Genomic DNA, 14806 nt, shown 5'->3' with positions numbered 1-14806 from the left:
CGAAAACCGGCATGGATTAGAATAGAATTAGATAGGATAGGAGAAAATACACCCGAAGATTTTATATATAAATGGGAATCTAAATGGATATGGGAAAAGAAAGAATCTCCTATATTAAAACATTTGAATGATCTATGGAATAAGATAAATGTTGATAATGAAATAAAGAAATCTTTATTAGCAAGGAGACCTTTGTTCCAAAACAGACTTATTCCTTTTACAATGGATAATCAACTTTTATATAATTGGTACCAAAAAGGGATTAGATCTATAGGGGACTGTTATGAACGAGGTATATTGATGTCATTTGAACAATTAAAGAACTGTGTCCAGATCTGGTCACCTCACTATAGGAAGGATGTGGAAGCATTGGAAAGGGTACAGAGGAGATTTACCAGGATGCTGCCTGGTTTAGAGAGTATGCATTATGACCAGAGATTAAGGGAGCTAGGGCTTTACTCTTTGGAGAGAAGGAGGATGAGAGGAGACATGATAAAGGTGTACAAGATAATAAGAGGAATAGATAGAGTGGATAGCCAGCACCTCTTCCCCAGGGCACCACTGCTCAATACAAGAGGACATGGCTTTAAGGTAGGGGGTGGGAAGTTCAAGGGGGATATTAGAGGAAGGTTTTTTACTCAGAGAGTGATTGGTGCGTGGAATGCACTGCCTGAGTCAGTGGTGGAGGCAGATACACTAGTGAAGTTTAAGAGACTACTAGGCAGGTATATGGAGGAATCTAAGGTGGGGGCTTATATGGGAGGCAGGGTTTGAGGGTCGGCACAACATTGTGGGCCGAAGGGCCTGTACTGTGCTGTACTGTTCTATGAACAATTAAAGAATAAATATAAAATATCAAATAACACTTTCTTTTGTTACCTTCAATTAAGGGCTTACTTAAAAGGCAAACTAGGTCAAACAATGTTTTTGCCAAAACCCAATGAAATTAAAATTTTAATTCAAAAAGGAAAAATTAAAAAATTTATTTCTTGTATGTATAATTTGATTCAAAAACAGACAATTAAACAAGGAATCCACAAGTCAAAACAAAAATGGGAAACAGATCTGAATATTAATATTGATGAAACAAATTGGTCAAGACTGTGTCTTGACAGTATGACAAATACAACAAACATTCGACTTAGATTAGTACAATATAATTTTTACATCAATTATATATTACACCACAAAAAACAAATAGATTAAATTCAAATTTATCTGATCAATTTAGAACAAGACCAAGTAGAATGTAAGAAATTGGTACTTTCTTACATTCTACTTGGTCTTGTTCTAAAATTCAACCTTTTTGGATAAATTTAAGAGTCTTATTGGAACAAATTACTGGAACTCAATTTCCACATAACCCTGCATTATTTCTATTAGGTGATATTGAAGGGATAAAACCGAAACTTAAACTGAATAAATATCAGAAAGAATTCATAAAAATTGCATTGGCAGTAGCTAAGAAGGCTATAGCAGTTACTTGGAAATCTGATTCGTATTTAAGTATGAATCGTTGGAACAATGAAATGGCCAGGTCTATTCCACTCGAAAAAATTACTTATAATTTAAGAGATAAATATGAAACATTTTTGAATATTTGGCGCCCTTATTTACAAAAGATAGGATGGCATATTTAGTTGCTCCAATGATAAAGATCTTGGTCCCTTGGGGAAAGTAATAAATAAATATACTAAATTTATTTTGAATCCCATGGAGCATGTGGAAACCTTCCAATACCCAGGCAGTTTTTCTTTCTTTTCCTTCTTTCTTTCTTTTCTTTTTAGGTAGGAGTATATATCGGGGGGAAGGGTTAAGGGGAGGGGGGAGGGTAGACATTATCTTTTCATGTATTCACTTTGAAAACTCAATAAAAATTATATTTAAAACAAAGTAAGGTGCCGTGCACAATCCTGGTTTGAGGAGACAGACGTGAGAGCATGGAAGAACATCTGGAGAAACTTCTGAAATGCCTTCTTCGCTGCCGCTGCTACTGTGTAAGGCCCCAACTCCTCGGCTTTGCTTGTTGCTCGGCGGGGTCGAAGCGCTCGGCAGAGATGGTGCTCAGTGTCGGAGGGCTGGTTGGAGGCTCAAGGTTTTCGGACGGACTCAGAGTCGGCTGTGGTCGGGTGCTTCTAATGCATCGGCAGTTGTCGACACCTGGAGGTTTATGGCAGGGGGAGTTTCTCCCTTTTGCCGCCTGCTATCGGGACTATCGGCAGCAACACTCACAACACGCTGGAGGAACTCAGCAGGTCAGGCAGCATCCGTGGAAACGATCAGTTAACATTTCGGATCAGGAGTCGATCGGAACTTTGAGACTTTTTTTTTACCGTGCCCATGGTCTGCTCTTCATCAAATTATATTATTGCTTTGCACTGCTGTAACTATATGTGGTCTTGTCAGTGTTAGTCTTTGGTTTGTCCTTTTTTTTGTGATATCACTCTGGAGGAACATTGTGTCATTTCTTAATGCATGCATTTCTAAATGACAATAAACGAGGACTGAGTGTCCTCATAATCTAATCTATATTTACTTGTGTAAATGGAACAATGTGGTAACTGCACTGTATTTTGTTGTTTTTCAGATTCACTCCTTATTCACTATGTCATGGCATTCACCCTACAAGAAACCCAAGGAGCTAGAATGCTATACCCTGACTCTCATGTCATATTTGAATGAAGTTTGACTGACTGTCTAGTTGATCTTACAACACCCCAGCGAGGGCGGTACAATTTTTGGCTTGAAGGACGGGTTTAACCAGACAAATTGAATTGTTCTTGACGAAGGAGGTTGTGGACTTCATTAACAAAGGAGCCTTGATAAATTCCTGATTTCATCAGACTTGCAGAATTAGACAACGTGCTACCAGTGGCAAATGGTTATACCAGGCACCCACCAACCAATCCATTTTCTTTTTCCAAATGCTTAATTTATGTGCATTTTTTAGATTTTAATCTCTCCAAAACACACATGAAGCCATGCAATAAAGTACAAACGTTTGTAGTTTTGAGTTACCATTGTACGTTGGTCCACTGTCAATGCTCCCACCGTAGCCGGCCTTTGCACAGTCAGGGGGTGCCCAGCCTTTCTCACAGTGACAGTTCTTATTGTTATTGCACACCTGTGGACAAGGTACAAAACAACGGTCACGCGCACTGCACTTCTGCTCAGCTGGAACCATACATTAAGAGCAGATTACTGAACAGCAGCAAGGTTTTACAAGGAGGAATGAGGAATTGCAGACGAGGAAGTCTGCAGCAAAAGGAAAAAAAAAACTGCTGGATGAACTCAGCAGATCGAGCAGCATCTATGGAGGCGAAAGGGATGTGCTGACATTTTGGGTCACGACCCTGTAGTAGGACTGGGGGGTGAGGGTGGGGGGAGGCAAGAGGAAAAGTGGCCAGCATGTAGAAGTGGAATGGAAGGGGAGGCAGGAGCTGGAAGGTAATAGGCGGGCAAATAGAACCATTGGGATGGAAAAGGTGAATAAAAGGAGGGAGAACCCTGGAGGTCTGATGGGAGTGGGAAAGCATCACAGGGGCGTGGATGACCTGAAGTTGGAATATTCAGTGCTCATTTTGTTGGGTTGTCCAAGCGGAACGTGTCATTGTTCTCCTAGACCGTGCTGGCCTCAGCCTGGCCATGGACAGACAGGTCAGTGTGGGAATGAGAAGGGGAGTTGAAACAGCTTGTAACCTTTAGCTTTTCAGCTCCTCCCTCATCACCATTCAGCAATCTACACAGCCCATCCGAGTGCGGCAGAGATTCACGTGCACCTCTTCCAACCTGATCCAAGGCATTCTGTCCTCACCAAGTGACCTCCTCTATGTCAGTGAGATCAGACATTTGAAGACAAATGTTTTAGAAAGCACCCACGCTCTGCCTGCGATGGACATTTCAACCTTTGGGATGCACGTCACTTCCAGTCCCCTCCTCGTTCCCACACCAACCTGTCTGCCCTCTGCCTTCTCCACTGGCACAGTGAGACCAGACAAAAACTGGAAAAACTCCTCATATTCCACTTGGGTACCCTATAATACCATGACCAACGAATTCTGCAACTTCAGGAACTTCCCCCCGTCCCATACCCATCCATGCTCCTTTCCCACTCACACTATTCTACTCAGTGTCTCCATTTGTTCACCCTACCCATGCTCCCCTCCCTCACCAAGCTTCATCTCTCTCTCTCTCTGTACCCCCCCCCACCCCACTATCTGCTTTTCCTAGCGCCTACCAGCTCCTAACCCACTTCTGTGTAATGGGCCACCTTTCTTCTTACCCCACCTCCAGTCTGGACGTGGTGTCTCAGCCCGAAATGTGAACACGTCTCTTTTGCTGCCTCACTTGCTCAGTTCTTCCAGCCAGCTTAGTAGTTCCCCACACCTGTTGTCTGACGAAGCATTTTGTCCAGCCTCCTGATAAGCACATCTGTGGCATTCACTTCAATCACTCGGGAACACGTCACACACTCTTACGGCGGGAGGAGAAGATGGCAGTGCGCCTGCGTGTGCACAGCCCTCCGGTGAAAAATGATATCATATCTGTTAAATAGGGGCCGTGGACAATTCTGATTTGATGGAGAATGGACGTGAAAGCAGAGGAACAGCTGGAAAAATTTCTGAACCGCCTGTTCGCTGCTGTCGTTACCGCGCGGTCGGGAATCTTTCGGAGGGTAGGCCTCAAAATCCCCGGCTTTGCCTGCTGTTGGCGACCGAGAATCAGGTCGAATCGTTCGGACAGAGATGGCGCTCGGTACTCGGTGTCGGAGAGATGATCAGAGCTCAAAGTTTTCGGATGACTCAGAGTCAGATTGTGGTCGGCATGGCAGGGAGAGTTTTTCTTCCTTCTCTCGTCTGCGTGAGATGTGGGACATTTGAGAAACTTTGAACTTTACTGTGCTCATGGATTTCTTCATCAAATTATGGTATTGTTACACTGTTTGTAACTATATGTTATAATTACGTGGTTTTGTCAGTTTTTTTCAGTTTTGGTCTGTCCTGTGTTTTGTGATATCACACCGGAGGAAATAATGTATCATTTCTTAATGCATGCATTACTAAATGACAATAAAAGAGGACTGTGTGTCCTCGTAATCATCTGTAAAAAGATTCCCCTTCTGGATCTGTGCCCAGCTGCCTTGCATTAAAGGCCTCTTACTCAGACTTGCAAAGTTATTTTTCTTGCATTTACTCTACCAAGGTTTTTCAATGCTATTAGCCTGTTGGTTACTGCCCGTTAGACTGCTTGCATTTTGGGCAGGAATGAATGTCCTCCATCTCTGGTGGTGTTCAGAGCTTCCTTCATGTCTGTGGCTTCGTCTTGTTTTTCACTACTGTTAGCTGTGCAAGTCCCAGGTGGAGACTCAGGAATACTGTCACACTCAGATGTTGGAGGATTCTTCATTGCTGTTTTCGTAACAATTTTGTTTTACCAGTCAGGGCTGTTAGCTCAGAGCTGAACCCCTGAACAAGGAGAACCGGTGGACTACTCTTAGCTTGGCCTCTACCCTTTGACCTGTTTGTCATGGGTGACTCTACCAGGAACCAAAGCAGAAAGCCCCGACTCCAGCCGGGTCATTGAGGCAAACAAGCTTCCAAGTCACGAAAAGATTGTCATCCTCTTGGACCAATTTATTAGACTTTTATTCTCATGAGAGTTGCAGGCAGATACAGCACAGAAATAGGTCCTCCAGCCCACCAAGTCTGTGCTGACCATCAACCACCCACTTACTATAGAACAGTTCAGCAGAGTTCACTCCACAATGGTGTGCCAAACTAATTAAATTGGTAATTACATGCCAATTAATCCCTTCTGTCCACACAATGTCCATAATCCTCTAATTTCTGCACATTCACTCACACATCTAGGAACACCTTAAATGATTTTGCCTCCGCCACCCCTCTCCCCTCCCGGCAGCATATTCCAAGCACTCAGTGTACCCAGTACATCCCAGTGTATCATTTGGCAATTTTCCACACTCCGCACATGACCAATCTTCATATCGTCTGGAACCTAGCAACCCACCACTTTTATCTAAGTCATCTAATTACAGCAGAGGGTCCATTACAGATCCCTGTACAAAACTAGTCACGTAACTACAGCCAGAGTAAAGAAGCTCTGCTTCCTATGGACGTCAATTCTGAATCCAAACACTATAGATTCTGTGCATCATGATCACAATAACCTACATTCATCTGAAACCATGTGTCTCAAGAAATTCTGCTTTTATCTGGTCTTGTTAACAGGTAACACCAACTTTATTTTAACAAAAAAGATGGTGGTACACTCGGATGTAGTGGCCTCTCTGGGTCCAACCAACTGTGTAATTGTTTGTCCTTAATGTCTTTTTGTACAATCACGAGATGCTTGCTGGTTATCAAGTACTACAGGCCTACCACATCAGCATGTTGCTTGATAGCGATGGAGGTGGACTTGTTACACACGGTATTGCAGCCTGCTTAAGCCAGCAGGGGAAGAAAGCGTAAGAGGCAGTGCGTGATCCAACAAACGGTGCGAGTGACTGTCTTGGGCATTTTCCTTGTGATTGCAAGACCCTGTTCGATATTGGTAATGTAGAATACTGCAAGTTCGGTTCACTGGCGAGACTGACGGCGAGGAAGCTGCATGGCCTCGGTTGTAGCGCGGACCAGGGCTTCTTGCTGTGGCGTCGCCTGTTGTGGCACCCTAGGGTGGAGATGCTGTAGGTGGTGTGGTCCATGCTGGTTTTGGGTGGGGGGGGGTGGTCTATCCTCTCACATCAATGCTGTCCTCCAGTGGAAGACAAGCTGCACTGTGTTTATCTGCGGCTGCGCTCATGCACGATGATCGGACTGCTATGGGTTTGTTCTTGCCGACAGCATCCCACCCACCGTCAATCTATAGGCCATGACACTCAGGGACATGGGCTAGACTATTATTTTTGTGTGACTGTATGTTTACTGCTAGCATAACTCTATACGTTATATATGCCTTGTTCTGTGTGAGACTGTTGGTACTGTGTTTTGCACCTTGGCCCAAAGGAATGCTGTTTCTTTTGGCCGTATTCATGTATGTAAACTTGAACTTGATTGGTAAACATGTATTCTGAGATCTCATCGCCTTCTCCATTTTACCTAGACTCCCCCTTTCCAAACAGTAAGCAATCTCCTTATCCTCCTTCAAGTTTAAAAAAAACTTTAAAAAATGTACATCGGGATGGAATCATTTGCATGGATGGCATGCAAACAGCAGTTTTTCCACTGTATCGCAGTACATCATCATCAGGTGCTGTGCCCAGTTTGAGCTTTGACTGCCATGGCCCACACACTCCTGTTTCGGGTCAAGTGGATCAATTCATTGGTATTCATTTCCAGTTCTCTGGCCGCTGTCTCCATCATCATTTCCCTTTGCCTTCCTCTTGCTTTCTTCCCTTCAATCTTTCCCATAATTACCATGTATTCTAACTTCTCTTCCCTAATTACATGTCCAATGAAGTTACGTTGCCTTTTCATACACTATTTCTCTTCTTGTGCTTGCTCTGTTCATGACATCCTCGTTAAATATTCGTTTCGTCCATGATATGCTTTGCATCCTCCTCAAAAACCACATCTCTGCTGCTTCAATTCTTTTCCTCATGTTACCAGATATTGCCCAACATTCTGAGCCATATAACATAACAGGATAAACGTAACACTTCAGTATCTCAGTACAGGTGACAACATTGAACCAATTAACAATTACCAATAATCAGTTTTGTACCTCATCTGCCAATTATTTGTCCATTCAACAAGTTCATCAAAATCCTCCTATAATTTACTGCAACTCTCCTTGGTATCATTCCCCAAATTTGCTACCATCTCCAAATTTGGAAAGCGAACTTTTGATTTGTGAAGATCAGTGGTCTCGGCCAGCATACACAGGGAGCACCACCCAACTTCTGTCACTGTGAAAAGTTTCCCTGATACTACACACTTGTTTCCGTGCTGTTTGATTCTATTTCGTGTAGATAGGCAGAAGGGGAGCAGTGGGCAGTAGGGCCATTTCTGTGGCCTATAGCTCTACGATCCCTGCCTTCTATTTTCTGTCCAGAAGCTGGCTAGCAAATAGTCTGCAGCCTGGCCCCTGACCGCTCCCTGACACTCCATAAACCGGTATTTCACGAACTCCAGAGACCACAGAGCAGCACGCTAGTGCAGCGACTTCACGGCTCGAAATCTGGTCTCAATTCCGAGCTCACGCACCCCAAGCCTGTTCTCGCTATAGCTGTGTAGATTTCCCCCTGGTGCTATGGTTTCCTCCCACATCCTAAAATCTAAGTGGGGGAGGGAGTTGATGGGAATGTCAGGAGAAAAGATTACAGGAAATTAGGGTTGCTCTGTGAGCTGGCATGGGCTTATGGGCTAAATAGCCACCTCTTCTGTCATAAGGAAATATAGAAACACAAAACAAAAATTATTGGATTTACTTGCACAGGAGTTCTTACTTACCCCACGGCCACTGCATTTCACCTCTACATCGCAGTCATAGTTCAGGATAGCGACATTCACACACTTGAAATCCATGCAGACCTAAAGCACATCGAAATGATTATCAACACCACAGAACATGGCTCACTTGATTTTTCCTGGGTAGTGTAAAAAAATAGCTACTGAAAAATCTGAAGTAAGAATGGAAAATGCTGTGAACACTCAACAGGTCAGACAACATCTGTGGAAAGAGGAAATGCAGTTCATGTTGCACTCTGCCGAGCACTGATTGGAGCTGAAACCCGAAGGGATAACTCTGTTCATCTCTCTCCAGATGCTGCTCGACCCGCTGAGTGCTTCCAGGATTTTCTACACATAAACTGGATCATGTTACAGGATGAGTAGGCCTTATCTAAAACGCTTGTGGCCAAAAGGGTTTCAGGGTTTTTTTTTTTCAGATTTTGGGATATATAATGAGACAGCTTGGGAATGCCATCATTTCCGACTCTGAATTTATGTGCTACCGGGAAGGAGTCTTTGTCTAGGAAGAAGATGGAGGAGGAGAAGATGGCAGCATGACGTAGCGCGCAGCGGCCTCTCCGGTGAATGACATCTGTTATCTGTCAAGTAGGGTGCCGTGCACAATCCTGATTTGATGGAGACAGACGTGAGAACACGGAGGAACATCTAGAGAAACTTCTGAAATGCCTGCTTTGCTGCTCCTGCTACTGTGTGATCCAGAATCTCTGGATCAGAAGGCCCCGAGTCCTCGGCTTTGCTTGTTGCTCGGCGGCCGGGGCGGGGTCAAAGCGCTCGGCAGAGGATGGTGCTCGGGAGGCTGTATCTGAGGGGCTGGTCAAAGGTTTGAAGTTTTTGGACGGACTCAGAGTCGGCTGTGGTCGGGTGCTTCCAATGTATTAGTAGTTGTCGGCGCCTGGAGGTTTATGGCAGGGAGAGTTTCTCCCTTTTGCCGCCTGCTATTGGGGACTAACAGGAGTCGATCGGGACTTTGAGACTTTATTTTTTACCGTGCCCATGGTCTGCTCTTTATCAAATTATGGCATTGCTTTGCACTGCTGTAACTATATGTTATAATTATGTGGTCTTGTCAGTGTTAGTCTTTGGTTTGTCCTGTTTTTTTTGTGATATCACTCTGGAGGAACATTGTATCATTTCTTAATGCATGCATTTCTAAATGACATTAAACGAGGACTAAGTGTCCTCATAATCTAATCTAATCTTACACTCGTTCATTACACATGTACCTAAAAGTAAAAATTATGACATATCATTCATATCATGAAAATATAATGTGTGCAGGGTAACGAAAACAGCACAGCAGTATTGGGAGAATACCTGAATCAGTCGTTGAACAGCAACAAACAACGACTTTCAGTCTCCATCTATGATTAAAAGGTTCGAGTACACTGATTTGTATTTTTTTAAGGTATAAAAACAAGCAGCATTTTAGACATTTTCTGGTGTGACATTTTCATCAGTGACTATCTTCGCAAATTTATCTATGAATGCCTGCTGCTTCGTGATCAGCAGACGCTTTAGCTTTAAAAAATTAATGCTGTGCCTTTACTTAAATTTCTTCAACCAGCCAGCTAAGTATTCAAAATTATCTTCTATTTTCATTTCGTTGTGATAGCTCTTTGCTTGTTTGATCAGCATAATGTCAAGTGGCATTTTCTCACTCTGACAATGATGAACTCATTCTTTTAATACAGGATTGAGATTTTCATTTTTTGCTTTACACAGTGATTTTCATTTTCCATTAACTTCTATTCATTACATATGTCAGGTCCCTTCTCAGAATTGTCCGCGGTGCGGGCAGAGTCGTGCATCGCCTTGAAACCTTCCCGGCGCCTTGTGGAATTTTTTATTTGTGACATCGTGTCAGAACTCAAAAAAATTTCAGATTTCGGAGGTTTTTGGATTCGGGGTACTCAACCTGCATCAGAAAATACTACTCCTTTCCAAATTTGTGGCTAATAAGTTTTTACTCAGTATGGTGAAATGTCAGGTTTAATTACGCTAAAACTGATCTACATTCTAATTTTCTAATACAAGTGACAATCAACATTAAAATGAGGAAGACATTTCTCATACTGATGTGCACTAGGAAACAACCTTTCAGAATAGAGCACCAGTTGCTCAGTCACTTGTTAAGAACATAGCCACATACAGGCCAGGTGGCAGGTATCCTCCGAAGGAAGGAAAAAAGCCTGTAATGACAGTCCTTCAATTTCCCGGTCTCTATCACTGATTCCAGCCTTTAAACTGTGGATTTATGAAGAATGGCACGGTAGTATAGTGGTCAGCACAATGCTTTATAGCTGAAAGATCTGAGCTTTATTCCCACTGCAGTCTAAGGATTTGCACATTCTCCCAGTGACCTCATGGATTTTCCCCGGGTGCTCCGGATTCCTACCACATTCCAAGGTAGTAGGTTAGGGTTCGTGCAAGTCGTGGGCACGCTATGTTGGCGCCAGAAGAGTGGCGACACTTATGGGCTGCCCAGTGCAATCCTCACCAATTTGATTTGATGCAAACTATGCATTTCACTGTAGGTTTCAATGTGACAAATGGTTTTCATCTCTCTCCACCTCTTGTTAAATTCTTCGCCTGTTGAGGTTGCATTTGACCTTGCCATTTCTGTACAATGCCTACTCCGACAAACTTTGTATTCCAGATTTGTTCAGTGGACTTTAAGTGATTGAAATTCCCATGGCACTTTGGTGGGATGAGGTTCACACTTCTAGGTGCTAGTCTATTTATGTAACCATAATGCAGGGTCCTGCTATTCCAGATTTTCAGGGCATAAGGTTCATTCTATTAAACCCCACGAGCTGCTTTCTTTCACTGTTCAAGAGCAGCTATTAACAGTGTCAACAGACTACCAAGCTCCTCTTGTACAATGCAATAATAATCCTGAGTTCAGCACCCAATCACCAGTAATTCACTTGAGATAGAAAGATGACTCAACACATGCAAGGAAGTCATGTGCAATGTCAACGCTTGCATTTTTGCCACGTTGTGTGTGCATTGTTGAAAATTACAGCCCTTCTGGCCACACCCAGTGCTGACACTGGAGATAGGAGTTATAATTGCTTTCTCCCTTGGACTCAGACAGAGGAGAGGGTAGCTCTCTGTAACCTCACTCTCCTCCCCAGCATCAAAAGGTACAACTTGCCCCCGTGCAGTCATAAGGCCATAAGATCACATGATATTGGAGCAGAATTAAGCCAATTGGCCCATCATGTCTGCTCCACCATTTCATCACAGCTGAAGCACCCCTCCCAGTCCCAATTCTCCCTGTATCCCTCTAAACCCCATCTAATCAAGAATCTATCAACATCTGCCTTAAATATACCCAATGATATGAATTCCACAGATTCAACACTTTCTGGCTAAAGAAATTCATCTCCTTTCTAAATGGACATTCCTCAATTCTGAGTCTATATCCTCTGGTCTCCCCCTCCATAGGAATCATCCCCTCCACATCCGCTCTATTGAGGCCCTTTAACATTCGATGGGTTTCACTGAGATCTCCCCTCATTCTTCTGAATCCCAGTGAGCACAGGCCCAGAGCCATCAAATACTCTTCAGGTGATAAACCTTTCAATCCCAAAATCATTTCTGTGAACCTCCTGGAACCCTCTCCAACATCACCATATCCTTTCTTGGATAAGGGGACTAAAACTGCTCACAATACTCCAAATGATGCCTCACCAGTGCCTTAACAGGCCTCAAAATTACACCTTTGTCTTTATATTTGAGTCCTCTCGAAATAGATGCTAACATTACATTTGCCTTCCTCACCACCGATTCAACCTGCAAATTAACCTTTCGAGAATCCGTGTATGAGAACTCCCAAGTTCATTTGCACCTCAGATTTTTAAGTTTTCTCTCCATTTAGAAAATAGTCCACACTTTTAATTTTCTGCCGAAGTGCATGATCGTACACTTCCCAACAATGTATTCTATCTGCCACTTCTTTGCCCATTCTCCTAATCTATCTCAGTCCTTCTGTAGCCTCTATGATTACTCAATATTTCCTGCCCCTCTACCCATCTTCGCATCGTCCATAAACTTGGCCACAAAGCCATCAATTCCGTCATCCAAATCACTGACATGTAATGCAAGAAGAAGAGGTCACAACGCAGTTCCTATGGAACACCACTAGTCACCGGCAGCCAATCAGAAAAGGCTCCCTTTATTCCCACTGGCTCCTGCCAATCAGCCAATTGTCTATTCATGCTAGAATCTTTCCTGTAATACCATGGGCTCTAACCTTGTTAAGCAGCCTCACATGTGGCATCTTGTCAAAAGCCTCCTGAAAATCCAAGTAAACAACATCCGCCAATTCTCCATTATCTATCCTGTTGTCATTTCTGTAACACACTTGTAAGGGAAGACTTTCCCTGAAGGAAACCATGCTAACTATGGCCTATTTTATCATGTGCCACCAAATACCTTGAAACCACTTTCTTAACAATCGATTCCAATATCTTCCCAACCACAGAGGTCAGACTAATTGGCCTATCATTTCTTTCTCTGCCTCTCTCCCTTCTTGAAGAGTGAAGTGACATTTGTAATTTTCCAGTCCTCCAGAACCATGTCAACATCAACCGATTCTTGCAAGATCATTATTAATGCCTCCACAATCTCTTCAGCCACCTCTTTCAGAGCCCTGGGGTTCAGGAAACTTATCTGCCTTCAGATTTTTCCCGAGTACCTTCTCCCTAATAATGGAAACTTCATTCACATCTGTCCCCTGACACTCTCAAACTTCCAGCACATTAATAGCATCTTCCACTGTAAAGCGTGATGCAATATACTTATTCAGTTCATCTGCCATTCCCTTGTCCCTCATTACTTCCTCTCCGGCATCATTTTCCAGCAATCCAATACCCACTCTTGCATCTCTTTTACACTTCATATATCTGAAGAAACTTTTGGCATCCTCCAATATTATTGGCTCACTTACCTTCATATTCCATCTTTTCCTTCTTAATGACTTTTTAATTGCTTTTTGTTGGATTTTTAAAAAGCTTCCCAATCCTCTAACTTCCCACGAATTTTTGCTCTATTATAGGCCCTTTCTTTGGCTTTTGTATTGGCTTTGATTTCTTTTGCCAGCCACGATTGTGTGTCCTTGCCTTTAGAATACTACTTCTTCTCAGGAATGTATTTACCCTGCGCCTTCTGAATTGCTCCCAGAAACTCCAGAGATGCCATCATCCCTGCTAGTGTTCTCTTCCGACCAGTTTTGGATAGCTGCTCTCTCACACTTCTGTAGTTCCCTTTACCCCACTGTAATACTGATACTTCTCCTTCTCAAATTGCAGGGTGAATTCTGTCATGTTATGATCACTGCCTCCCAAGGATTCCTTTACACTAAAGCTCTCTAATCAATTCCAGTTCATTGTGCAACATCTAATCCAAAATAGCTGATCTGCTAGTATGCTTAACCACAAGCTGATTTGAAAAGCCATCTCACTGGCATTATACAAATCTCCCCTTTTGAGATCCAGCACCAACCTGATTTTCCAGAACACAAAATAATCTGCAGATGCTGGGGTCAAAGCAACACTCACAACATGCTGGAGGAACTCAGCAGGTCGGGCAGCATCCGTGGAAAAGATTGGTCGACGTTTCGGGCCAGAACCGTCCTGACGAAGGGTTCCGGCCCGAAACGTCAACCGATCTTTTCCACGGATGCTGCCCGACCTGCTGAGTTCCTCCAGCGTGTTGTGAGTGTTGCTTTAACCTGATTTTCCAAATCTACCTGAATATTGAAATCCCCCATGACTATCGTCACATTACCCTTTGGACATGCATTTTCTGTCTCCCTTTATAATTAGTAGACCACATCTTTGCTACCATTCAGAGATTTGTATACAACTCCCATGAAGGTGTTTTTCCCCTTGCAGTTTCTTAGCTCTACCCACAACAATCTTACACCTTCTGATCCTATGCCACGTCTGCTGAATGACTTGATTTCATTTTTTACCTACAGAGTCACCCCAACCTGCCTGTCCTTTTGATACAATGTGTATCCTTGGGCAGTAAGCTTCCAGCTATAATCTTCTTTCAGCCACGATTCACTGATACGCACAATGTCATAAATGCCAATCTGTAACTGGACTACAAGTTCATCTACCTTATTCTGTATACTGCCGGCATTCAAATATCACATTCATCACCCCTTCAATTTTGTTCCCCTTTTACATTGCAACTCATCCTGTTGACTGCAATATTGCCTGATCATCAGCCTCTCCTTGCTGACAGTCCCACGATACACTGCCCGTCTGTAATCTAACTTTCCCCATCCTCAACCCTATCACTCC

At 43.3% G+C, this 14806-nt stretch overlaps 1 protein-coding gene across 2 annotated transcripts in view; it reads right to left on the bottom strand.

Annotated features, from left to right (window-relative positions):
- Positions 1–14806, bottom strand: part of LOC134350974 (disintegrin and metalloproteinase domain-containing protein 9-like) — a 156337-nt gene that overhangs the window by 19686 nt on the left and 121845 nt on the right. For both annotated transcript variants that reach the window (XM_063056913.1, XM_063056914.1), the window contains exons 17-18: positions 8469–8549; positions 3019–3124 (exon numbers count right to left, since the gene is read on the bottom strand). In XM_063056913.1, coding sequence (XP_062912983.1) covers positions 3019–3124; positions 8469–8549 — 187 coding nt within the window. The remainder of the gene's footprint in view (positions 1–3018; positions 3125–8468; positions 8550–14806) is intronic.

This window comes from Mobula hypostoma, chromosome 8 (assembly GCF_963921235.1).
Source record: "Mobula hypostoma chromosome 8, sMobHyp1.1, whole genome shotgun sequence".
Lineage (NCBI taxonomy): Eukaryota > Metazoa > Chordata > Chondrichthyes > Myliobatiformes > Myliobatidae > Mobula > Mobula hypostoma.
The sequence above is the reverse complement of the archived record's forward strand: the minus strand, read 5'-3'. Positions and strand labels throughout refer to the sequence as shown.